This window comes from Abramis brama (genome assembly GCF_963993115.1).
Source record: "Abramis brama genome assembly, chromosome: 6".
In the NCBI taxonomy this organism is placed as follows: domain Eukaryota; kingdom Metazoa; phylum Chordata; class Actinopteri; order Cypriniformes; family Leuciscidae; genus Abramis; species Abramis brama.
The window spans coordinates 42,528,042-42,553,432 of NC_139968.1; the positions used below are offsets into that span (position 1 = coordinate 42,528,042).

At 39.4% G+C, this 25,391-nt stretch overlaps 3 protein-coding genes across 3 annotated transcripts in view; 2 read left to right on the top strand and 1 right to left on the bottom strand.

Annotated features, from left to right (window-relative positions):
- LOC311085209 (uncharacterized protein) overlaps nt 1-24,438 on the top strand; it is a gene marked incomplete at its 5' end in the record, with an annotated part of 28,056 nt that extends 3,618 nt beyond the window's left edge. Inside the window, 2 exons of the mRNA XM_084117643.1 lie at nt 24,093-24,236; nt 24,335-24,438. Of these exons, the coding sequence (XP_083973769.1) occupies nt 24,093-24,236; nt 24,335-24,351 (161 nt within the window). The 3' untranslated portion in view covers nt 24,352-24,438. The remainder of the gene's footprint in view (nt 1-24,092; nt 24,237-24,334) is intronic.
- On the bottom strand, nt 16,078-17,246 carry LOC311085210 (uncharacterized protein; the record flags this gene model as incomplete). The annotated part of the gene is made up of 2 exons (XM_084117644.1): nt 16,772-17,246; nt 16,078-16,637 (listed from the first exon to the last, which is right to left on the bottom strand). Exons 1-2 carry the CDS (start codon nt 16,998-17,000, stop codon nt 16,078-16,080), a joined length of 789 nt encoding a protein of 262 aa, XP_083973770.1. The 5' UTR covers nt 17,001-17,246.
- Nucleotides 17,783-23,062, top strand: LOC311085211 (uncharacterized protein; the record flags this gene model as incomplete). Its single annotated transcript, XM_084117645.1, has 6 exons — nt 17,783-17,794; nt 19,207-19,711; nt 20,693-21,004; nt 21,134-21,454; nt 22,013-22,315; nt 22,995-23,062. The coding sequence occupies 6 exons, from the start codon at nt 17,783-17,785 to the stop codon at nt 23,060-23,062; spliced, it is 1,521 nt and encodes a 506-aa protein (XP_083973771.1).
- Nucleotides 24,439-25,391: the final 953 nt, after the last annotated feature.

The window sequence follows — 25,391 nt, forward strand, 5'->3', positions numbered from 1 at the left end:
GCACAACACGCTAGTAATTCGCTAGCCTGTTAGCGTGCCACCCGTGCGCTCTTTATTTATTTATTTATTTATTTATTTATTCTCTAGCGCTCTCGCGTCTTCTGTGCGCAATATATTTATTTATTTATTTTTCCTCGCGCCTTTTACAAGTTCATCAAAAACCTGTGGTGAGTATCAGTCAACAAACACGGTGAGTCATGTCATCTCCTCTTATTGTCACCTGCACCTCATGTAACATGTACAGCATAGCCTTCTCTGCCAGCACAGGTTTTACATGTGATAAATGCAGGGAGATAGTTAGGCTGGCGGAGAAGATTTCAGAACTAGAAACACGCATCTAAGCTTTAATTGAGGTTAATTGTAAGAGTGCAAGGGCCTTAGATACTGCTTTGGATGCGACTAGCTTAGTGACCTCTGTACATAGCACGGTTCCGGCTGAAGTAGAGCCCGTGCAGCAGGGCAATTGGGTGACGGTGAGACGCTATAGTCGCGGGACAAAACACCGCTCTTCCGTTCCGATCACAACATCAAACAGATTCTCCCCACTCAATGAAACACCCACTGAGAATTCTGTTGATTGTGCCCTAGTTATTGGCGATTCGATCACACGGAACGTGAAAATAGAGACACCAGCCACCATAGTCACATGCTTGCCGGGAGCCAGAGCGCCTGACATCAAAGCAAATTTAAAAGTGCTGGCTAATGCTAATCGTAAATACTCTAAGATTATTATTCACGTCGGCACTAATGATGTTCGACTCCGCCAGTCGGAGATCACCAAAATTAATATTAAAGAGGTGTGTGAACTTGCAAGTACAAGGTCAGGCACTGTAATTTGCTCTGGCCCCCTTCCTGTTCGCAGGAGTGATGAGTTAGTTAGTAGATTGGCCTCTCTTAATCGCTGGCTGTCTGAGTGGTGTCCCCAAAATAATATAGAATTCATAGACAATTGGAAAGGTTTTTGGGGCAAACCTGACCTGTTGAAAAGAGATGGCATTCATCCCTCCTGGGATGGTGCTGCTCTTCTCTCTAGTAATATGGCTCATAGTCTTAGAGCTCAAACATGACAATCTGGGATTCAGGTCAGGAAGCAGACAGACTGGCTAAACCGACCGTCTGCTAGCGGCCTCACGTCACCAAGGTCACATAAATCCCATCACATAGAGCCTCTTTCACCTAGATATCATCATATAGAGACTGTGTCTGTTCCCCGAATTAGGACATACAAAAAACTCCTAAACCCATTCAAGGGTAAAAATTTAATTGATGTTCAACAAATAAAAAACGGATATAATACAAATGAACAAATGATAAAGCTTGGGTTGCTGAATATTTGATCCCTTACTTCAAAAGCACTTATTGTTAATGATATGATTACAGATTATAATCTAGATGTGCTGTGTTTGACAGAAACCTGGCTAAAACCAAACGATTACATTACTTTAAATGAGTCAACCCCGCAAGATTACTGTTATAAACATGAACCTCGTCTGAAAAAGACAAAGGGGGAGGTGTTGCTGTAATTTATAGTAATATCAGCAGAATTACTGAGAAGTCTTGTTTTAAATATAATTATTTTGAAGTGTTTTTGCTAAATGTAACACTATCTAGTGTAAATGATAAATCACGTTTAACATTTGTGCTGGCTACTTTATACAGGCCACCAGGGCACCATACAGACTTTATCAAAGAATTTGCTGATTTTCTATCAGAGTTAGTATTGGCTGCAGATAAAGTCCTAATTGTTGGTGATTTTAATATACATGTAGATAATGAAAAAGATGCATTGGGATTGGCATTTAAAGACATTCTGAACTCTATTGGAGTTAGACAACACGTGTCAGGACCTACTCATTGTCGTAATCATACTCTAGATCTAATATTATCACTCGGAATAGATGTTGATGCCGTTGAAATTCTGCAGCAGAGCGATGACATCTCAGATCATTATCTAGTCTCGTGTAAACTTCATTTAGCCAAGGCTGCAAAGTCGACTCCATGTTACAAATATGTTAGACCTATCAATTCTGCCACTAAAGATTGCTTTATCAATAATCTTCCTGATCAGTTTCATCATCTCAGCATCCCAGATAGCTTAGAAGAACTCGATATTGCGACAGAAACTTTTAACTCTCTCTTTTCCAGCACTTTAGACACAGTTGCTCCGTTGCGCTTAAAGAAGATTAAAGAAAATAGTCCAACGCCGTGGTACAACGAGTACACTCAGGCACTTAAGAGAGCAGCCAGACAAATGGAGCGCAACTGGAAGAAAACAAAACTAGAGGTATTTCGCATTTTGTGGAAAGATAGTTCGATTGCATACAGAGAGGCTTTAAAAGCTGCTAGATCTGCTTATTTTTCAAAGCTATTAGAAGAAAATAAACAAAACCCTAGGTATTTATTTGAAACAGTGGCTAAACTAACGAAAAATAAATCCTCAACCTCAGACGTTTCCGAGCAGCACAGCAGTAATGACTTTATGAACTTCTTTACTAACAAGATTGATAATATCAGGGAGAAAATTATAACTATGCAACCGTCTACTACAGTATCACATCAGGCAGTGCATTGTAGTCTCCTTGAAGAAAAATTTGATTCATTCGTTGCTATAGGAGAGGAAGAATTTACTAAACTCGTTAAATCATCTAAATCAACAACATGTATGTTAGACCCTATTCCGACTAAGCTACTGAAAGAGATGCTTCCAGAGGTCACAGATCCTCTTCTTAATATCATTAATTCATCTTTGTCACTAGGATATGTACCGAAAACCTTTAAGCTGGCTATGATTAAACCGCTTGTTAAAAAAACGCAACTTGATTCTACAGAATTAGTCAATTATAGGCCGATCTCAAATCTGCCTTTTCTGTCAAAGATACTAGAAAAGGCAGTATCCTCACAACTATGTTCCTTTTTAGAAAGAAATGACATCTGTGAGGATTTCCAGTCCGGATTTAGACCGTACCATAGTACCGAGACAGCTCTCATTAGAGTCACAAATGATTTGCTCTTATCATCCGATCGTGGTTGTATCTCTCTATTAGTGTTACTTGATCTTAGTGCTGCATTTGACACCATCGACCACAACATTCTTTTAAATAGATTAGAAAACTATGTTGGGATTAGTGGAATTGCACTAGCATGGTTTAAATCATACCTATCTGACCGTTATCAGTTTGTAGCAGTAAATGAAGAGATGTCTCATCGATCAGTTCAGTATGGTGTTCTTTCTGTTCAGTATGGTGTACAGTATGGTGTACCACAAGGCTCAGTACTAGGACCGCTGCTGTTCACTCTGTACATGCTACCCTTAGGAGATATCATTAGGAAGCATGGAATCAATTTTCACTGTTATGCTGATGATACTCAGCTCTATATTTCTTCACGCCCAGACGAAACTTACCAATTCACAAAATTAACGGAATGCATAGCTGATATAAAAAATTGGATGACTAGTAATTTCCTACTACTAAATTCTGAAAAAACAGAGATTCTAATTATTGGACAAAAATCTTCCTCACGTAATAACCTAGAATACTGTCTAACACTTGATGGCTGCTCTGTTAAGTCTTCGTCGTCGGTTAGGAACCTGGGTGTGCTCTTTGATACCAATCTTTCATTTGACAGTCACGTGTCAAGTATCTGTCAAACCGCATTTTTTCATCTTAAAAATATATCTAAATTAAGCCATATGCTCTCATTGACAAATGCGGAACAATTAGTTCATGCGTTCATGACCTCAAGGCTAGATTATTGTAATGCTCTACTGGGTGGTTGCCCTGCACGCTTAATAAACAAACTACAGCTGGTCCAAAACACAGCAGCTCGAGTTCTTACCAGAACCAAGAAGTACCATATTAGCCTGGTTCTGTCAACACTGCACTGGCTGCCTATTAAATAAAAGCTTCTGCAAGTAGATCCTGCATTCTTCCCTGCTTCAACTTACATCGTAACATTTATGGCTTCAGTTGTTTCTGTTTTTCTACAGAATTTAGTGATGGTGAAATGAAGCTTTGTGAAGCACCGGGGCTTTCCCCCTCGACTGTATTGTAAAATGGTTTATTACTCTAAGCTTTTCAACACGTTGCAAACGGTTGCAAACACCGACATCTTGTGGTCAAAAGGTGGAAAAGCTGTCTTTCTGTCCCTGAAGACGCATCCATTTTTTTTATTGTTTCATGTAACAAAACACTTTGTGCTCTGTAAACTGCAAAGCAATAAAATAATCCTCATAATTCATGTGTTAGTGTTGATGTAGTTCTTACACAATGTATGAACAAACATGAAAAAATAAAATAAAAATAAATGGGACAAATTAACGTGTACAGAAACAATTCTTATGAATCTGCTTTGATCAACAAATGCAGCCTTATTCACATAAACTTTAGCCTCAGTCCTAATATATATATATATATATATATATATATTGTGGAATGGTGAAATTGCTTGTGAACTTATTTTGTGGGTAATTTAAGAAATGAAAGATTTGTATTAAGGAACAGGACTTGTTCAACAGTGTGAGGGCTAAGTCCATTTCTTTTTTTATTTACTACTACCGAAGGGCATGAAACTCTAAACCTGCACAAGGGGTTCGCGCTATTTTTGAATCTGAATATGAATCAATCACGTGACTGTGTGTAGAAACGAAGCTTCGGAGGACTCACAGATCACGTGGTTATGGAAAAACGAATCAAGCTCCGATACACTGCTTCATTGTGAGAAGTTTTTTTTTTTTTTATACAAGCTTCGAAGCCTCGATGCCAAACGTCACATCACTAACAGAATTATACCAGTCTGGATCAACACACCTTAATCCTTAAAATCTAGGAGACGTATTTCCATGCAAGAAATACAGCGCTCATCTCCTGGCGATTATATGTCATATTAGATGAGCCTAAACAGAGACTGAGCTGTCGGCCATCCAAGATCACATCCCATCCAGTGAGAGAGGAGTCCAGGAGACGATCCACAAGTTTTACGCCGGACCAACACATGATTGCCTCAGATCTGGGAGATGAAGACCTTCCCTGCATTCATGATCTAGACGGCTATTTAAAACCGCAGCTCAACCCGTGACAGTCGTGTCTGTCGAGGTAGTCTTGCGACGGCAACACAAGCGTGGGACTCCAGGTGATACCAGGGTCTTCCACAGAGAAAGGGTACGAAGCATCTGTGCGTAACCCTTATGTCTCACAGATAGTTGCTCAGAGGGAAGTCTCTGCTCCTGAGTATCCAGAACATGGATATGTCCAATATGTCCTGGCCTAAACTGGGTCAGACTGAGGGCGACTCCATACCAGAAATTTTTGCCCCCAAAGCAAACTTGAAAGTGTGTGTCTACAGACTCATCCCCCATATTACTGTAGACTTGTCGGAGGGGAACTTAGGCAAAGGCCCCTACACCCAAAAAAGGCTCTTGCCTGATGAGCACTTCATAAAACGTGGTGGACTGATGCCGAACTAAGTCCTGTAACCTCATTCCATGGCCTGCTGATTCCACAGATACAAATGGCAGAAGTTACCATTATTCTGAAAGCATTGATCTAGGCTTCTACACTTCTACAAGTCAATTCACCTTTATTTATATAGCATTTATAAAAGATTGTTTCAAAGCAGCTTTTTAAATAAGAAAATAATGATTCAATGATGCAAACAGAATTCAACTCTGTTGTACAGCAGCTCTAAAAAGACGATAGTGCTGTTATTCAGCCGAAGTCAGTTCAGTGTTGATTCACTTCAGTTAATTTCATCAATTGTGAAATGAGTTCATTTCAGCTATGAAGCAAAACAGTGATGTCATCATCCAGCTTAGTTCAATTCTCATCCAATAGTGTCAGTGCATTCAAGTCAATAATATTAATAACTAAGTGTTCAGAGGCGACAGAGGAAAGGAACCCAAACTCCATCATGTGACAGAAACAGAGAAAAAGCAGGTACGCATGCACGACAAAAATCAGGAATGCGTAATGCTACTTGTGTTACTCCGCACCTTTGCGTACTAAACCGATCTTTTCATCTAACCTTACACATGACATGTTGCTTGTCAACTAAGTTATACTGTCAGAGATGTCCAAAAAGCAACAGACATAAGCAGCTTCTTTGGCATTTTCGCCACCAACAAAGAAACGTCAACTGGAGTCAGAGCCGAAAAAAATACTTTTTTTCGGAAAAGTGGCTCAAAGGTGTGCAGTGGCTTGAAGCTAACGATGAGCGAACTGAAATGTGGTGCAAGATTTGCCGCTCAAATCCACAACTAGCAGACAAAACAGGTGCGTTTTATAAAGGCTCAAAGAATTTCAACCATTGTTTATTTGACAAACATGAAAAGAGCAAGGAGCACACGAATGTGGCGCAAGCTATTGCTAATAAACAAGCTAGCCGAGAAGAAATGTCCAGTCGCCCACTTGCCAGATGGCGAGACAAGCAGAATGAAGAACAGCGGCAAGCTCTGTTTAATATTTTTCCTTTATTTTTCATTTAATACGATAAATTTCCTCACCTTCCATAAAGCTAAACATGCATGTCCCATGTCTTCCTATTCTGAGGATATTCCTTTACTGAAGCGGCTTGGAGTAAATGACGGAAATCATTCACGTGAAGGGGGCACACGCATCATGCAAAGCATCGCCCGCACCATCAGCGGGGAGTTACGAGCCAAGTTGCAGTCTGCTGAATTTTGGGGATTGCTTTTTGATGGATCTGAGGACATCACAAAAACTGAGCAGGAAATCGTTTACATTGTTTCTGTGTCCAGCAACGGGGAGTTTACCTCAGACTTTATTGGACTGATTGAATTGGGTGCTGACCGAACTGCGCAGGCCATAACAGATGGACTTGTTAGACTTTTCCAGGACACAGGCTTGGATGACTGGACAACAAAGTTGGTCGCTGTGTGCACAGACGGGGCTGCTGTAAACGTCGGTATGTACACCGGCGAATTGCTGTGGTTGGAGACTCCCTTGTGCACATTCTGTGCACCGCACACACACTTGAGAATTGCACAAAATCAGCTGATCGCAACGTTACTTACTGTGAGACATTTATCAATCGCTGATAAAGACAATCGAGACAATGAGACAATCGCTCTGTGGTCAAGCTGCTGCAGTTTTATTTACAAAAAGGTGGAGCAAAAATACTACTGCTGAACTGAAGAAGCTGTGTGAAGAAAATGGGATCTCCTTTGTGAAACTGCAAGTTTCATAATATCAGATGGTCTGCATGGAGGCATGAAACACTGTTAAAAATATCAAGACTATTGCCAGCCATTAACCCTCTGGGGTCTAAGGTGTTTTTGGGGTCCTTGAGATTTTCTGACATGCCCTGACATTTGTGCTTTTTTCAGTTGCTTATAAACATATTAATGGCAAAGGTGTAATTACACTCTATTTAGCACAAACAGGGCTACCATAATATGCGAGCAACATGTATGTACATGCTTGTATTTTTGAGAGAATAATGTTTATGCATGGTTATTGAAAAAACTAAAAACTAAAGTTTCTGAAATAAGACCACAAAACACATACTAAATATGTGTCAATAAGACTTTTGACTAATGGATGCCGTCACCTTTTTTCTTCAAAATGATGTGAAAATCATCCTCCCTAATCATTCACATAACACAATACATTGATTTAAATTTTGTAAAACACTTTTTGTTTGGAAAGGCAATATGCGAGTGGGCGTCAACGATCCAATACCATCATGCATATTTAGTGGTTCGCACCTGAGGAGACAATGGGGCCCGCATACTTAATGAGCCATTCATTCAGGTGTGTCACTGAGCCACAAGAAAGAATGCAAGAGCAACAGTTGGGAGCAACTCATTTTTATTTCTTTTTTTCCACAAATTGTGCTTGCAAATTGGCCTATAATATCCAAGGAAAATTAGTAATTGTGCAGTTAATTCTCATATTTTCAGTTTTGGAATATGTATCCTCTCCCCAAATTTGTCACTAATAAAACACAATAAAAATTATTTAAAGAAAAGGCTTATATTTACCTTTTAATAGTTTGTTTACATCTACCTTGTAAATATATTTTTTTTATTAAAAAGGTGACAATTACAACAACAATTCAAGTGTAATCTTTCTTTGTAAAAACTAAAGTATACATTTTATCATACATATTTCAAAGTTAAGGATTTGATTGATTATTTGATTACTTTATTTTTGACAAAACATACTATATTTAACATATGAGCAAAAATTGGCAAACAAAAGCTTATTTGAGGTGGCAGATATTTTACAGTAAAATGTATAATCTATCCAAAACTAGTCAACGAAATGTTGTCTTTCATATGTCTGTAACATAGGTCTTTCGTTTATATAAGAAATATAAATGTTAATTTGCAGTTTAATACTTTGCTTATACAAATACATTTTATTTCAACATATTTCATATATAGCAATATAGTTTGCTAAAAGCGGATCATTCATTCACACACAGAAACGCGATTCAAATTTAAACCGTCTTTTTGCGAGTTGTGGTAAACAGCGTGCATCTCTGCCGTTCATTCATGCACACACAGAAACGCGATTCACTTGAGAATTAAATAAACTTACTACAGTATTCCTCAGCTCAGCGGCATCCATTGTCCTCGAAATACCAGCAATTCTGAGGTACATTTTCCATTATTATTATTACGATAGTATTATTCCTCACAGCGCCGTGAGACGGTGTAAACAAGTACAATGATCTGAATAAGCTTGATGTGTTTTCTCGAGCTGATATGGGGGCGTTCACAGGTTTGCGTGGATTGCCTCAGTCATTTGCGTTTGAATAGCGCGCGCTCTCCGTGGGCGGGGTCACATTAAAAATAATTAGCTGAGATGAGAACGACTGACATCTCACTCTTTTCATACAAATTACATAAACTGAGAATATTTGTTTTTTATAAAAATTACTTCATTAAAAAGAAGAGAATTCGAGCTTCATGCCTGTGTGACTGTTTGACTGAGTATTCGCTGAGTTACAGTTCATTTTCGGACGCGTTTCAGAATGGACTTCACTGACAGAGAGAAGGCAGAACTCGCTTCACGTTTATTTTTCTTTATTTGGCAAAAAGCACAACACTTTGTTTTTATTGTGAGTATACACACAAAAAATACACACTTAACAGGATCGATTGATGTATAACACAAGTATGTCAAAATCAAAATCAAAATAGTATTTTGACTCTCTCTTGCACTGATAAGGAAAAAAGCGAGCAGATCACGCCGGCGTGATTGCCGACCTCAGGGGGTTAAGCGCATCCATTCTGTCACAGTGGTGTCTTTGTCAAGTTGCAATGTGGCCTCATATTTCTTGAGAATGCTGCAAACTGTTGCGTTTCCAAAACTGTGGAGGTCTTGCATTTCCTGACGCCATGTTGAAGGATCAAATATTAAGAAGTGATCACATGATTTGAGAGAGTCATATCTGATTTCAAACTCTTCAATTAACCCCCTGAGTAAGTTTGTCTTGTCTCTGTCAGCATCAGCATTAGAAACAGTGTGTGCCCTGTGGCCCTCACCATCAAGCAGAAGTGTGAATTGTCCAATGGCCACCATGAGTTCATCCTTACATTCTCCAATGGTCAGCTTTTCCTTCTGAAACCTAATGGATGGGGTCTTCAAAATGTTGCCAATGTCAAGCATATTTGACAGAAAGCACTGAAAATGCTCTGTGCAGATATGCTGCAAGTCACTGTTATCACTCGTAGCCAGTTGCATTTTAACATAATGCCGAAAACCCGAAGTCTCTAGGTGGTCTGGTTGAGGAGTAGATAGAAGTGCAAGATTGGTGCGCACAGACGCACAGAACAGAAATCATGAGTTAACCAGCGCAATTTCCGGGGGAAAATTGCGCTAAAAAGTAACAGATGATCGGTTCACGTGCACTTGAACTGAGGCGCTCAGCGATCTTTCACGTCACATTTACAAGCGCCAAACGTATTTTTGTCTGAATTTCGTAATAAAATTGACGGAATCTAAGAGCTGAGAATTAGTTTAATATTAAAAGTAGGCTACCTCTTTGCTCCGCAATTTTTCTGTGCGTGAGAAAATGGATGTGTGGCGTGAGAGCGTGTGAAAAGTGTCAATTGCGTGAGTCTCACGCTCAGTGCGTGAGAGTTGGCAGCCCTGTTTTATATATTAGTTCCTTTTATGTAAACAGTTAACCTGTATTTAATAAAAAAATACATATAATTGAAATTAAGAAGCTCGCCTGCCTTAAGTCTCTGTTTTACAAAAGATTGAGCTGAACTAAACCACGGAGCAGTCTTTCGACTGAATTGTAAGTATGGAAATTTATATACTTATTGTTTAGAATGAATTCGACTGACTTTACCTAACCTGAGAATAAACAAAATAAGGTAGAAGGTGTCTATATTTAAGACCCAAATGAGGTGTTTTAATTTATACACCATAAAACAGTATCTATGAGCAGACCCAGCCGAATGTGAGGTGATGGGGTGGTGGCGGGATGCTGAGAAATTAGTCATGAGACAGGAGGTAAGGGAAGGCTTTATTTATACTGGCTTCTTCTTGTGCTGATTGGATGATTACCTGAACATGCTCCTCCCGAACTTTGTTACATAAAACTTCATTTAATTTGCGTTTTTTTTTTTTTTCTCAACACATTTCTTGCGACTCTGTTGAGTATTTGCTACAAAACTTTTGATGGTTCTGTGATCACGCCCCAATATATTAACAATTTCAAGAGTGCTGCATCCCTCTGAAAGACTTTTTATAATTTTTGACTTTTCAGAGTCAGTTAAATCTCTTTTTTTGGCCCATTTTGCCTGCGGAAAAGAAGCTGCCTAATAATAATGCACATCTTGATATTGGGTGTTGATCTCCTTAGGCCACACCCTCCCTCATTACACAAAAACGCATCACCTGAAATGCTTAAATCCAAGAAGCATTCAGGTTTATACAGCTTGGAGTTGGAAAAAATGCATAAAAATGAAGATATGGTCAAAATATTCACTTGATTCAGAAAAGTTGGAATTCCCTTATTGTTTTTAGCAATATCTCTTGTGTACAGCCGGTCTTGTACTCCTCCGGGTTCAGGAAACTGTCCTCCGTAAAATACACGTCACACACATGAACGTTTGGGATTTACTGTTCTGGAAAAGTTTTATAAATAAATCTTATCCACTGATTCTTAATTGTGTCCAAATAAAATAAATAAAACAAATAAACCGTTTCTCCACAACATGGCGGCGACAACAATACTGGAAACTCAAGCCACGCCTCCTTTCTTTGCATTTGCATTTGTGCGGCATTATGCAAATATTTCCAGCGAGTGTCGTCGATCTGTGAGGGAGGATTTCGATCGAGGCGTTTTAGTTAGATCTGGATCTGCCTTCTCTTTTAGATTCTTATACATGATTTTGTGCGAGACTTTGAGCTTCGCAACTTTGCAGATCTTATACATGCACAAACAGCTGCACAACACACTAAAGAAAAAGGAAAACATATGAATCCTTTAACTTATCACTTTTTATGTTCATCTGTTTCAGGAAGTATTGAAATCTAAAGCAAAACGCTGAACTTTAAAGGTTCTTCAAGTGTGTTTTTTGCTCTTCTAATGTTTTTTTTTTTGTCATAATACTGATGATTATTCTGCTGAGCTTCTGCTCTCTTTCAGTGTCAGATTTGAGAAAAATCTCATTTGTAAGGCTTTTTTTTTCTGCTGTGTATTTATCAATAAAGTTTCTCACTCTGAGGTTCAAGAGTCTCTCCATGATTTATTACATTTATTATATTGAGTGCCTCCTGGGGCCTGTTTCAGAAAGGAGGTTCAACCAACTCTGAGTTAAATCTTGAACTCTGAGTTGACTTACCCTGAGATGGGAAACTCTTGAGTTTTCGGTTACAGAACAGCTGAAATGAGTTAGTTCAATCAACTCTGAGTTGACCTACTCTGAGTTAAGTGCGTGCACCACAACTATAAAAAGCCATTATCAATGGAGCGCAGATATTATGAGTCACCATGGCAACAGCGCCAGACAAAAAGAGGTCTGCATATTTCTCAGCAGAACTGGATGAGCTTCTGCAAGCACATGGAGAGTACAAACATTATTATTATTTTATTATTATTATATCTCCAGCAGCGAAGGACAGAGTTAGCAAGGTTTACATGTGTTAGTTTTTATATAGGGTATTTTTTATATTTCCATTTATTTTACTTTGGGTTGGGTTTTTTGTTGGTCCCAACAGATGCTGATGTAATATCTGTCTTTTGGAGCCTCCTGTCCTAACAGAACCCCAGTCAGTTGTAAATAGCCTACTCAATACACCAGAAATTATGACAAATATTGTTATAAAGTGTATAAAGTTATAAAGTTATAAAGTATAAAGTGTTATAAAGTGTACTTGTAAGGGTGGATTCCTGCAGTGGTTCAAGCTGCAAGAAATGCAGAATGACTAAAGAAATGTTATTAGCAAGATGGTAGAAAACTGCACATTTCTTGCCTATTCCACCCACTGCCACTTATACCAACGACGGAAATAAGCGCAGTTACAATAGCTTAATATTTGTGGGAGAGCGTTGCTTTAGAGACTGACGATATTGTATTGCAATATCACACTTCAAAGTCAATACCAAATCAAAACTAGTTAGCACATTGTTTTAGCGCAGTGCATCTGTGTTGTACGTCACACGCATCACACACATGATCAGCGTCGACCAATAGTGAGCCTACGTGTGACGTGCAACACAGACGCGCTGCGCTAAAACTTGAGTCGTTTTTAAAATATTCATGAGTCTTTTGGTCGAGTCCGAGTCAAGTCTGAAGTTATTTCAGTACGAGTCAGAGTCAAGTCTGAAGTCTATTAAGATGCGACTTGACAGTATGTAGTAAATGGAAAATCTCTACAGCAAAAGGCCAACCACTACATGCATTCGGTTTGTTTCTACCATTTATTAGTAATGATTTACACAATTTGTTTACTACTTACTATTTACCTGAGCATTCAGTATTGTGCAATATAGCATACAGAAGGTGAGGGACATTTTTGGGTGAAAGAAGTGCTGCATTTTATCATTTAAACGTGACTTTTCATGAAAATTCTATAATCCAAGATGGCCACCACCATATGACGTCATAATATGCAAATTAGATGGGAAAATGTAATCCCTACATAAACTTTGGGTCATCCTTAATATTTCTCTAATTTACAGAAAGTCTCTATCTTTTATCACTTTTAAGATATAGCCTTTTGAAATTAAGATGTCAAAATCGAACGTTTTAGGAAAAAACCTCTGGTTCCTAAAGGGTTAAGCGGTCTGCGAGTGGAAAGAGGTGAGACTCATACTCTCGCAGTGAGAACAGCTCGTCTCAGGCCCCGTCCACACTACTGCGTTTTTGTTTAGAAACGGAGACCTTTTGCTACGTTTGCACCTCCCGTCCACACTAAAACAGCAAAAACGGAGACCCAAAACGGAGAAGTTTAGAAACGCTGCCGACCCGTTTTTCGTTTTGAATCTCCGGAGGGCGTTTTAGTGTGGACGGGTCAAAACGGAGGACTTTAGAAACGATGACGCAGAAGCTCACGTTCGGCTCTATGATTGGGTGTCATCGATCATGGCGAATCCTTCCCTGATTCGTCAGCCACCCATCACATGACCCGTCCCCGGAAGTAAACATACAAAAACAGCCTGGAGTACGTTACGTTAGAGACTGCAACATGGATAACGAATTACAAGCGTTACTGACTTTGATGTCTTTGTTAGCAGCTGTTGTTCAAGTAAATTCTGCATTTTACAATGCTATAACTGCCTACATGAGCCGGAGGCAAGCTATTGTTCGATCGATCTTTGACAATTCTCGTGTGCAGCGGCGGTATCGACCATACATGGAGCGTCGGTTTTGGGTTAAGCCGGGAAGAACCAGCGCATGGTGGGATAATTTTATTAATGAAGTTGTGGTTCCTGAGGAATGGTGCCAAAACTTTCGAATGTCCAGATTGGCACTTATCAACCTCAGCGAAAGACTACGTCCGCACTTGGAAGGAGCAACAACAAAAATGAGGGCCCCCGTGGATGTACTAACAAAGGTAGCGTGCACGTTATATTACCTGAGTGACGAGGGGAGACTTCGGAAAACCGCAAATGTGTTTGGACTATCCCGACAAGTTGTTTCATTAATCATCCGACAGGTCTGTAAGGCCATCGTCATTTTCATGGGTCCAGACTACATTAAAACACCGAGCACAGAGGTCGAGGTGAAGGATCTTGTCGTGAACTTCTATCGGACACACGGGATGCCACAATGCCTGGGGGCAATTGACTGTACACACATTGAGATCAAACAACCCTTATCCAACTCAACAGACTATATCAACAGAAAGGGAAAACATTCTTTGAATGTACTAGCTTTGTGTGACCACCAGTATCGTTTCATGGATGTTGTTGTAAAATGGCCGGGGAGTGTGCACGACGCGCACATATTTGCCAACTCAAAACTGTGTGCTTACCTAAAAAATGAGACAATACCCTCCTGCCCTAGAGAGTTAGTGGAAGGTGAAGATGCTGTCCCCGTGTTTCTTCTGGGGGATCCAGCTTATCCCCTTATGCCGTACCTCATGAAGGAGTACCCCAACGGCAGAGTTACTCCACAGGAGCAGTATTACGGCCTATCTCTTTGCAAGGCGCGCATGGTGATTGAATTTTCATTCGGACGTTTTAAGGCACGGTTTGCGGCTTTGAGAAGGCCAATGGACATAAACATGAAGGACCTTCCTTTTGTGATATATGCTTGCTTTGTTCTGCACAATTATTGTGAAATGCACAATGAACCTGTAAACGAGCAATGCATAAATGCTGCACACCAGTACGACAGGGATTTCCAGCCACACGTGAGAGATTGTAGTGTGAGAGCAGATAGCAATGAAAATGAAGGGAAACGAGTGAGACGTGTGTTGAAGACATTTCTTGACCCTTAACTAAAAGGTTTATTTTTAACGTTTATAAAAAAACAGGTTTCCCAGTACAGTGAAAGTATTCCTTTCCCATTTGCTCTGACTGTTGTGTGTTTTTTAAATGTGTATATGATTATTATTAAATGCAACCTAAAAAAAGATGTGACTGAATAAAAAGTACAATTTTTGACTCTAAAATTGTGTATGTGAGTTTGTACACTGATGAAATAGATGTTGTCATCCTCTCTCTCTGGTGTGTACAGTACAGGTCAAAAGTTTGGAAACATTACTATTTTTAATGTTTTTGAAAGAAGTTTCTTCTGCTCATCAAGCCTGCATTTATTTGATCAAAAATACAGAAAAAAATGTAATATTGTGATTGATGTTAAAATTATTGGTTTTCAGTTTATTATGCTTTAAATTATTTATTTTTTTGATACAAAGCTGAATTTCCAGGATCATTACTCCAGTCTATCACATGATCCTTTATGAATCATTCTAAAATCATTCTAATCATTTAACATTTTATTCATCAAATATATTAGGCAGCAGAACTGTTTCCAACACTCATAATAAATCAGAATATTAGAATGATTTCTAAAGGGTCATGTGATAGACTGGATGTCACATGTGACACTGAAGAGTAATGATGCTGAAAATTCAGCTTTGCATCACAGGAATAAATTATTTTTTAAAGTATATTAAAATAGAAAACTATTATTTTAAGTTGTAATAATATTTCACAATATTATTGTTTTTCCCCGTATTTTTGATAAAATAAACGAAGCCTTGAAAGCATTAGAGACTTCTTTCAAAAATATAAAAAAATCGTAATGTTTCCAAACTTTTGACCTGTACTGTATCTAAATATCTCTGTAGATATATCTATATACCTAGAGATACAGATATTTATAGATGCAAAAGACAGCAAATACACAATAAGTTTTTTTTATTGTCTTTATTGAAATAATTTACAACACCCAAATAAATACACTATGCAAATACAAAACTATATACAAGAGCACTGCTTTTTAAGTTGGCTGTACTAAAAAAACATTTACAAATGTGTGTAGTCTCTGTGCTTTGCAGGTGGACTGCTGTGGTGGCTATGTCCAGGGGAATTGTATTCCTGGATGGCCTTCTTATTGGCATATGTTCATAGTTATATGGGTTATTGTGAATGGTGTGTGGTGACCTTTGGAGGCATATACTGAGGGGTAGGCCTACCTGAACCCACAATATGCTGTACTAGCAGTTCAATGTTTGAGTTCAGACGGTCCATTGTAGATGACCACCGGCCCATTGTCTGCACAAAGTCGTCATCTGTTGCCTGTAGTCTGTTAAGGAGCTGTCTTTTTATGTCCAGGTCTTTCTGTGCAACGGAATCTGCGGAGAGTTTTCTCTTTAGTCGTTCTCTCCTGTGGCCACACAGGGTAGCGGTGAGTCTCTGGCGTCGATTCTCCGTCATCTCGGGAGACACAGCACTCTCTTGAAACTGGTCCGCAGATGACCCAGCGCCAGTTGGGCTGGAGACCTCCTCCGGGGCCTCTACCGCCACGTCGCCGGTCTCGATACCCCCATGAATCACATGCGTTGCAGGAGAGCCTCCCCAAATCGACTCACAGAGCTCAAAATAGAGCAAAACTACTCGCCCATGGCCACTTCGACGACCAGCATCGACAGCTCGCCTGTAGTTGATTCGTACTGCCTTGAGTTTTGTAGTCAATTGCCCTGTGAACACAAAACACGAAACAGTTTAACGTTAATGTTTTTGTACAACTAGCATTAGCCCCCGCCCCCCCACAAAATCGAGTGTTAGGCTATACGTTATACGTTATAGTTAAAGTTTTGCCTACCATACATACCTTTAGTGATTTCGTCCTTATTGTGGGGGTACACCTTTCCCATTGTTGTGGCTTCCTCTGGCGATGGATAATTCTCCCGGTACCTTTCCAATATGTCGGCGTATTTGGTTTGTGACGACTCCCAGTCTGTGTTTTCTGCCGCCATGGCTGTTTTGTATTCCCTTGTAACTTTGAGTAAAAGTTCCACCTCGTCATCGGTCCATGAAAAGAAATCTCTGGTCTTCGACATTTTTAATCTTTGCAGAGGTAACGTTAGCTACTTCTTCATCAAATCTGAGGAATAGTCAATCCGTTTCCTGTTTACACCGGCACGCGCATGCCCAGTGTTGGTGAATGGTCACGTGATCCGCGTTTTCAGTCGTTTTAATGTGGACGGAGATAAATTCTAATACGCAGCGAAAACGCTAGTGTGGACGGAGATCGTATTCGTTTTAATTCTCCGTTTCTAAACGAAAACGCAGTAGTGTTGACGGGGCCTCAGTGAGCGCAGCTTCTGTGTGGTATTTCCCCAGACAGGTGACGCACTCACTGTGCTCATCAAATGGGTGCAGGGGTGCCCTGCACGTGCCACACTCGTGGTGCAGCATTTGCAACAACGCCGCATGAAATTTGCTTTTTAGCGCAATTTTCCACCGGACAAAATTGCGCTTGTTAACTCATGATTTCTGTTCTGTGCGTCTGTGCGCACCAATCTTGCACTTCTATCTACTCCTCAACCAGACCACCTAGAGACTTCGGGTTTTCGGCATTATGTTAAGGAAGGTCTAATCTCGGGAACGCACAAAAAAAATCCAGGAAAAGATTTACTATCTCTTAGTGTTGTGATCCCATGAGGTGAGAAAATTGCGCTAAAACACTCACTGAGTTTTTATTACTTGTTTAGAAATGCCGGATGGCCACAGGAGAGATCACTGAATCATCTTGAATGCAGAGTGCTGTCAATCCGCTTGCTTGCAGAGCGCCGATCAGTCAGCTTGATAGCAGGATAGGAATCTGAGTTCCTATGGCAGAATGTACGACGCAGTACGATTGAACCATATCGATAAGGAACATGTGTTAGTTTCAAAAGAGTTATTTTACTCATTTGCTAAAATACCAAAGTGTGGTAAAGTCTGCAATAAAAAAAGAGACCTCTTTATAAACTCAAGTATTTCTAGATAAAATTTTCCAAACACCAAATCTCTCTGGTAACCAAATGCAAATTTCTCTAAATAAAAAATTATATACGGTAGGTTATTGTGTTTTCTCATTATTATTCATTCGCTGATTAATTTTGTTGTAACAATGCAGGCAAACATTATAAATGTTATTCACTGGTTTCAGGATCAAAATGGATGCTGCAATGGTTTTCGTTTTCGTTTTATATTTACAGAAATGTGGTTAGATCTGTTGGGTGGATAAACAGCTTCTGCTGGATGTTTGTGGAACGTTTTTTTCTCTAAGTACGATAAACTCCTGCTTGTGCACTTTAAGAGTGCACGCTTTCACTGCGTGATGTAGCCTCTTATAATGCAGTGTGAATTCCCCCAAACATCAAGATGAGGATAAAATCTGGATGACTTTTCATATCTTTTTACACTTATGTCGTAAGACCATGTTAAGCAATACCACACGAGAAAGAGTGCTGTTTTTCCTGAACATCAGCATGATTGTAAATGTGATACTGATTTTATGTAAAAGTTCAACAAATAAAAAGTTAAAATTGAGTGACATCTTAGACACAATATTGTCTGTTTTTGCTCTGTTTCACAAAGATATAGTTATATCATATTGGCTACAAACAAATCCACAGAAGAGCAGTCACACGTCTCCGAGAAACACACACACAGCAGTGTTTTGTTTGAATCTGTATTTTTTAACGAATTGGGTGAGTCAAAGATGATTCAAAGACCCATTATTAAATACAGTCACTTGCTTCGTTCCTGAATCAGTCGGTTGTTTTGAACGAATCGGCTGAATTGGTTATTCAGTGACTTATTCATTAAGACAGTGACTTGCCGCCACATACTGGTAGTTTTAGTTTCTTATTTAAAGTATCGTTTAATTTTTGTAAAAAATTCAGTGTGTTTAGTTTTCATGGACTTTTAGTTTGTTTTCATTCATCTTCTTTGTTCCTTGTTCGTTTGCATCAGCTGTGTGTCATTAATCATCTTGTTTGAGTCACTATATAAGTTCTCCCTTTACAGTCTGTCAGTCTGCAGGTCTTTTGGGATTTACTACTAAACTTTTGACTGCCTGCACACACCAATGACAGAAGACCGAATCAAGATGTGTATTATGCAGCCTGATTTGCTGCTGTGGCTCTTGAGAGCACAGATTTTTTGCCTTTTTCTTTAAAAAGTTTTTTTTTTATCTCGCCATCACCTACAACAATGAGACCCTGGAGTCACTGTTCTGGATCAGGGTAAATTACCATCATCCCATCGACCTCCCAGACACCACCGGTCAGAACTGGAAAGAAGCCATCATCCGGTGTCTGGAGAGCGTCCTTCCCCGATCCAGAACACAGCCAGACCCAGAACCCGAATCACCACCATCGACCACAGAGAAATAGTGTGAGTCCCCCGCAGAATGAGAGCTACCCCCCGCCTGAGGACAGAGCTGCCCCTCGCCCTGGAAGTGGAGCTCCATCATACTGTAATAGCGCTTTTCCAGCAGCGGGTTCCTCCTTCCCCTTGGCGTCGCCTCTGTCTTCCATCACACCGGCTCCACCTCAGCCCTCGGGTTCTCTGGCTCCACCTTCGACGTTCGTCGCTGCAGCATCGCCTTGGTCTCCAGTGCCAGTGATGTTGCTTGATTCCATCGGCTCTTTGCCTGCGGATCCATCGGCCACATCTCCGTCGGTTTTCCCCCAGTTTTCGTCAGCCTCAACACCACCTGGACTCCTCCCTCCCTCGTCCCTCGTCTCTGCCGTGGGCTGTCGGCACTGGCTAGCTCTGAGTCTGTGCTAGCGGAATATCTCCACCTTTACCGCCAGGGGATCGTCGTCCACTCACCACCATCACATCACCACATTCTGCACCACCTTGGACCCTTCAGTTCCGTCTCCTCCCAGTCAGCCGTCCTCTGCCTAAACCTCCTCCAGCTTGCCTTGTCATGCCTACCCTTTGCCATCTCTTCACCATCTCCTGGCTCCTTGCCTGCAGCTTCACCTCGGCCACATCCAAAGCACCCTCCATCCCTAGATCACTTCTCCTGTTACGGCGCGAGGTCACGCCTACCGGAAGAGGGCGTTCAGTCACAGTATGTTCAGTGTGTTTAGTTTTCATGTAAAGAATTTTACATAAAAGTTTACATAAAATACCCTTATAGAGGTAAAAATGGTACAAATCTATTTGACCATAATGGGAAAGTTAATTTCTGCCACTGCTGCAAACTAACCACACAGTCAGCTGTCCATGATATATTTGATACATTGAGCAAAATTGTTAACAAAACATGAAAACATGATCAAATATGATTGACAGCACAGAACACTAAATAACACACCAGTAGATACAGATTTCTAATCCAATAGTTTACTCTTAGTTTTCATACAGGCCCATAAATGTAAGATCAGCAAAAGCTTGTTGATTCTCATGATGTTAAAGGAGATGGACGTGTGAACGGAAACTGCGACTGAAGCAACAACCAGATAAATATCACAGTTCAGTCGTGTTTCAGATCAATCTGAGTGTTTCAGACATTTTAAGAGTTACTATTGTGGCCTTTCAGTGAACCGATGAAGAAAATGTTAGTTTTGCTCTGTTTGTGGCGTCTGGTTGGTGAGTTTTAAATGTGTTTTTATGGATTTTTTCATTGTGCTGCTGCAGAATATTAATCACTTCACATTTACATGATTAAAAGTATTTTAGTGAAGCTTCATCAAACCAACATCAAGTGATTTTAAAGTTTTAATCTGTGAAAAACTCTGTTCTTCAGGAGTGTTTGGTGATGAAGTGAAGTCAGTGTCTGTGCGAGAGGGAAATTTTGTCACTCTAAACTCTGATCTTACTGAAATGAAGGATGATGATGTGATTCAGTGGAGGATTGGAGATGAAAACACTTTAATAGCTGAAATCAATAAACGGGCCGACAGAATCACTGTATATGATGGTGGGAGATTCAGAGACAGACTGAAGCTGGATAATCAAACTGGATCTCTGACCATCACAAACATCAGACCTGAACATGCTGGACTTTATAAACTACAGATCAACAATGAGATCAAGAGTTTCAGTCTCACTGTCATTGGTGAGTTAAATATTTGCTTCAGTTGTTTTATGTTACTCATTTCAAATTTATATTTAAAACTATTTACTATAAAAAATAAAAATAAAATAAAAACCTGTTAATCTGAGATGAACTCTGTTTGTTCTTCAGGTGTGTTTGGTTCTAGAGGTGCAAAAATGTCCGTGTCAGTGAAGGAGGGAAAACCTGTCACTCTCAAAATGCATTTTCTCCAACTTCTGGATAATGATCTGATTCAGTGGAGGTTTAAAAACACTTTAATAGCTGAACTCAATAAACGGTTCGACAGATTCACTGTATATGATGATGTTCTGGACGGGAGATTCAGAGACAGACTGAAGCTGGACAAACAAACTGGATCTCTGACCATCACAAACACCAGAACTGAACATGCTGGAGAATATAAACTACAGATCCACCATATGAAGATGGATTTCTATCTCACTGTCTATAGTGAGTTAAATATTTGTTTCACCATGTTTTATTTTTAATTACAAAATACAATATTAATCCACACACCATTTTGCTTCTTTCTGTTGTTTTATATTATTCATTTCGAAATTAAATGTAAAACTACAGACCCTTTCAATTGAACCAAAGTGAAGCAATTTAATGACACCTGGGAAAACCTGTGCAGGTGCTTTGAGTTTAGTAGATGAGTAGTGTGTGACACTCAGTTTAAAACATTTATGCCCTGTAAAATTTGGGCAGATTTCTTCACAGTATTCTAACTTTTTGAAATCCTGTTTTTGTGGGTTTTATGAGCTGGAAGCCCAAATTATGTACAAATAAACAACTAAATACTTGAAATCGTTTAAGTTGTGGGCCCTGAATCTATAATCTATGGAAGTTTAACGTTTTGAATGGAATTATGGAAATAAATAAACTTTTCCATGATATTCAATTTTTTTTGGAAAAGGTCTGTATATACCATCAAAGATTCATTTAAAAGTCTTAATCTGTGACAAACCCTTTTTCCATTTGTTCTTCATCTGTGTGTGTTTGATACAGTTGAAATATCAGTGATGGAGGGAGATTCAGTCTCTCTAAACTCTGATCTTACTGAAATAGAGGATGATGATGTGATTCTGTGGAGGTTTGGATATAAAAACACTTTAATAGCTGAAATCAATAAACGGTTCGACAGAATCACTGTATATGATGATGTTCTTGATGGGAGATTCAGAGACAGACTGAAGCTGGACAATCAAACTGGATCTCTGACCATCACAAACACCAGAGCTGAACATGCTGGAGATTATAAACTACAGATCAACAGTGAGAGAAAGAGTTTCTTTCTCATTGTCAGTGGTGGTGAGTTCAAAAACGGTTACACCTGTTTTATAATTACACAATTTAAAAGAATTCACACACCATTCGTTTCTTTTTTTATTTTTAATCTTTAATTTGATAAACAATTATAATCTGTTTATCTGTGACAAACCCTGTTTCTGTTTGTTCTGTGTGTGTTTGGTGAGTTAGTGTCAGTGATGGAGGGAGATTCAGTCTCTCTAAAAGCTTGTCTTACTGAAATGAAGGATTATGATGTGATTCTGTGGAGGTTTGGAGATGAAAACACTTTAATAGCAGAAATCAATAAACGGGCCGACAGAATCACTGTATATGATGATGTTCTTGATGAGAGATTCAGAGACAGACTGAAGCTGGACAATCAAACTGGATCTCTGACCATCACAAACACCACAACTGAACATGCTGGAGTTTATGAACTACAGATCAACAGTGAGATCAAGGGTTTCAGGGTTCTCACTGTCTACGGTGAGTTTATTATTGTTTTCATTTATTTTATTCATTGCAACATTAAAGTAAATCTGAAGAAGTATCAAATTGCTTAAAGGAACCGTATGTAAGATTGTGGCCAAAACTGGTACTGAAATCACTTTCAAATTACTGTAGAGTGGTGGATCCCCTCCCCCTCCCCCTCCCCCTCCCCCTCCCCCTCCCCCCTCCCCCTCCCCCCCCCTGACTCCAGGTTGCCAGATAGGCTGCAGGATCCAGCAGGAATGTAGGCTGCTACAAGGAGCTTCCAATGGCAAGTGACAAGTCCTACACAGTAATTTTGTTTATGCTTCATGAGAGATGTTTTGCAAAGTAATTATGTATGGCACAAATTTACTAATGGCAATTAGCCAAATATAATCATAAAGGTGTACGCTCGTATGTGACAGTACATTGTAAGAAAAGTAGCTGTTAGTCTAATTTGTAACGGTAGTTATCTGTCATTAACGTAAGTACAAGCACAAGCCTAACAGATGTGTAACAGATATCAAAGATAAAGCTATTCATTTAGCTGAAGCTATAAGTGAAAGCGACCAGCTGTATTTTTTAACTTACCCTGCAGTACCCTAACGTTAGGCTACTGTCTCAATTACGTTTCACATTGCCATAATGGGCGTGCTAATGTTGTTTTCCTCAGCGTGCATAATGACAGAGAAATGGGCTCTGATAATGCATTGCCAATGTTAGCAATGACGACTCGCCGTTTTTATTTCCAAAACAATTCCTTACCTTTTCAATTCGATGACCGTAACGTTACTTTGCACGAACATGCATAACTTTATTCGACTGTCATGAATATTTGAAAAGTCCATTTACATTAATCATCTTGGTTCCTCTCATGTTTCTTCCTCGTCTGCTTGAATATCTTCATTCATCCTCATTTATCTTTATTCTCTCATGTTTTCCAGCTTGTCTGCCTGTTCCTGTCATCAGCAGTAACTCTTCACACTGTTCTTCATCATCATCATCTTCATGTTCATTGGTGTGTTCATCAGTGGTGAATGTGAGTCATGTGACTCTCTCCTGGTACAAAGGAATCAGTGTATTGTCCAGCATCAGTGCGTCTGATCTCAGCATCAGTCTCTCTCTACCTCTGGAGGTGGAATATCAGGATAAAAACACCTACAGCTGTGTGCTGAACAATCCCATCAGCAACCAGACCACACATCTGGACATCAACACACTCTGTCACACATGTGCAGGTACGACAGCACTGATATTAGTTGATGTCAGCACTGATATTAGTGTTTAATGACTGATCTGATCTCAGTTTGATGTGTTTATTCCTCAGACTCTGTCCACTGTTGTGGTCCTACTGAAGCTGTGATCCGATTGGTCCTCTCTGCTCTGGTGGGCGTGGCTACTGTCATTATTGTGGTTTATGAGATCAGATCCAGAAGAGCTGAACGAGATCAAGCACATATTCACACATCAGGTACATGATTGATGATCTCATTTCTCACAAACTGATTTTGCAATATAAATATCTGTGAGATTTATTAATTTATGGCTTTTTATGTTCATCTTTTTCAGGAAGTATCGAAATCTAAAGCAGACCGCTGAACTTTAAAGTTCTTCAAGTGTTTTTTCATAATAAATACTGATGATTATTTGAGTTTGTGCTCTTGCAGTGTCAGATTTTAACAGTGTCACTTTATTGTTTATATTTCTCTCAGATACAAAAAAAATTAATAAAGAGACCCACAGATCTCACTTTACTACTGCTGTATATTTGCTGTATGCATTTTTTGCCTTTATCAATAAAGTTTCTCACTCTGAGGTTCAAGAGTCTCTCATGATTTAATACAATTATTTTGTCGAGCGACTCCTGGAGGAATACAGACTTTATATATATTTTAAAGATTTCAGAAGTGTTGAACATATAAAGCTTTACATTATCAAAATATTATTTAACTATACTGATATTGATAAGTTTTTTTCAGTCTACAGTAATAAACAAACAACTTCCCCCAGCTTCTCCTTTATCCTGAGAAAATACTGATTTGGGACACATTATAATATGCTTTGAGATCACAGTGAAATACATACAACATATCGATGCTCCATTTCCTACAACAGGGGACGATAAAGTGTTTAAATCTCTAGTGTGATTTGTCTCTGTGGTCTCGTCTGAGGAGCAACACCTCCATCTAGTGGCTCACCCTGAACTCACATGTTATCAGGAGTTATTTACTCAGAATCTGTAATGAGATCCAGTGATTGTGTCTGTTACTCAAGAAAGCCACTAGATGGCGCTGTGTTCAGTATTATGTGACGAATACTGTGAAATGAGTAAAGAAGAATAAAACCACATGTTGAAGTGTTCAGAGAAAATACACAGACATGTTGAGACTGCACTGAGAAATATTCTATTCAAATCACTGAACAAAACATGATACCAGGAGTGAACTCAAACTAAAAACAGCTCACTGGATATTTTCTCCTTTTCTGACCATTCTCTGTGAATCCTAGAGATGGTTTCATGTGAAAATCCCAGCAAATTAACAGTTTCTGAAATACTCAGTCTGGCACCAACAATCATGTTTGAACTTCAGCAGATCGTCTTGATCATGGCTGTGTCTGAAATCGT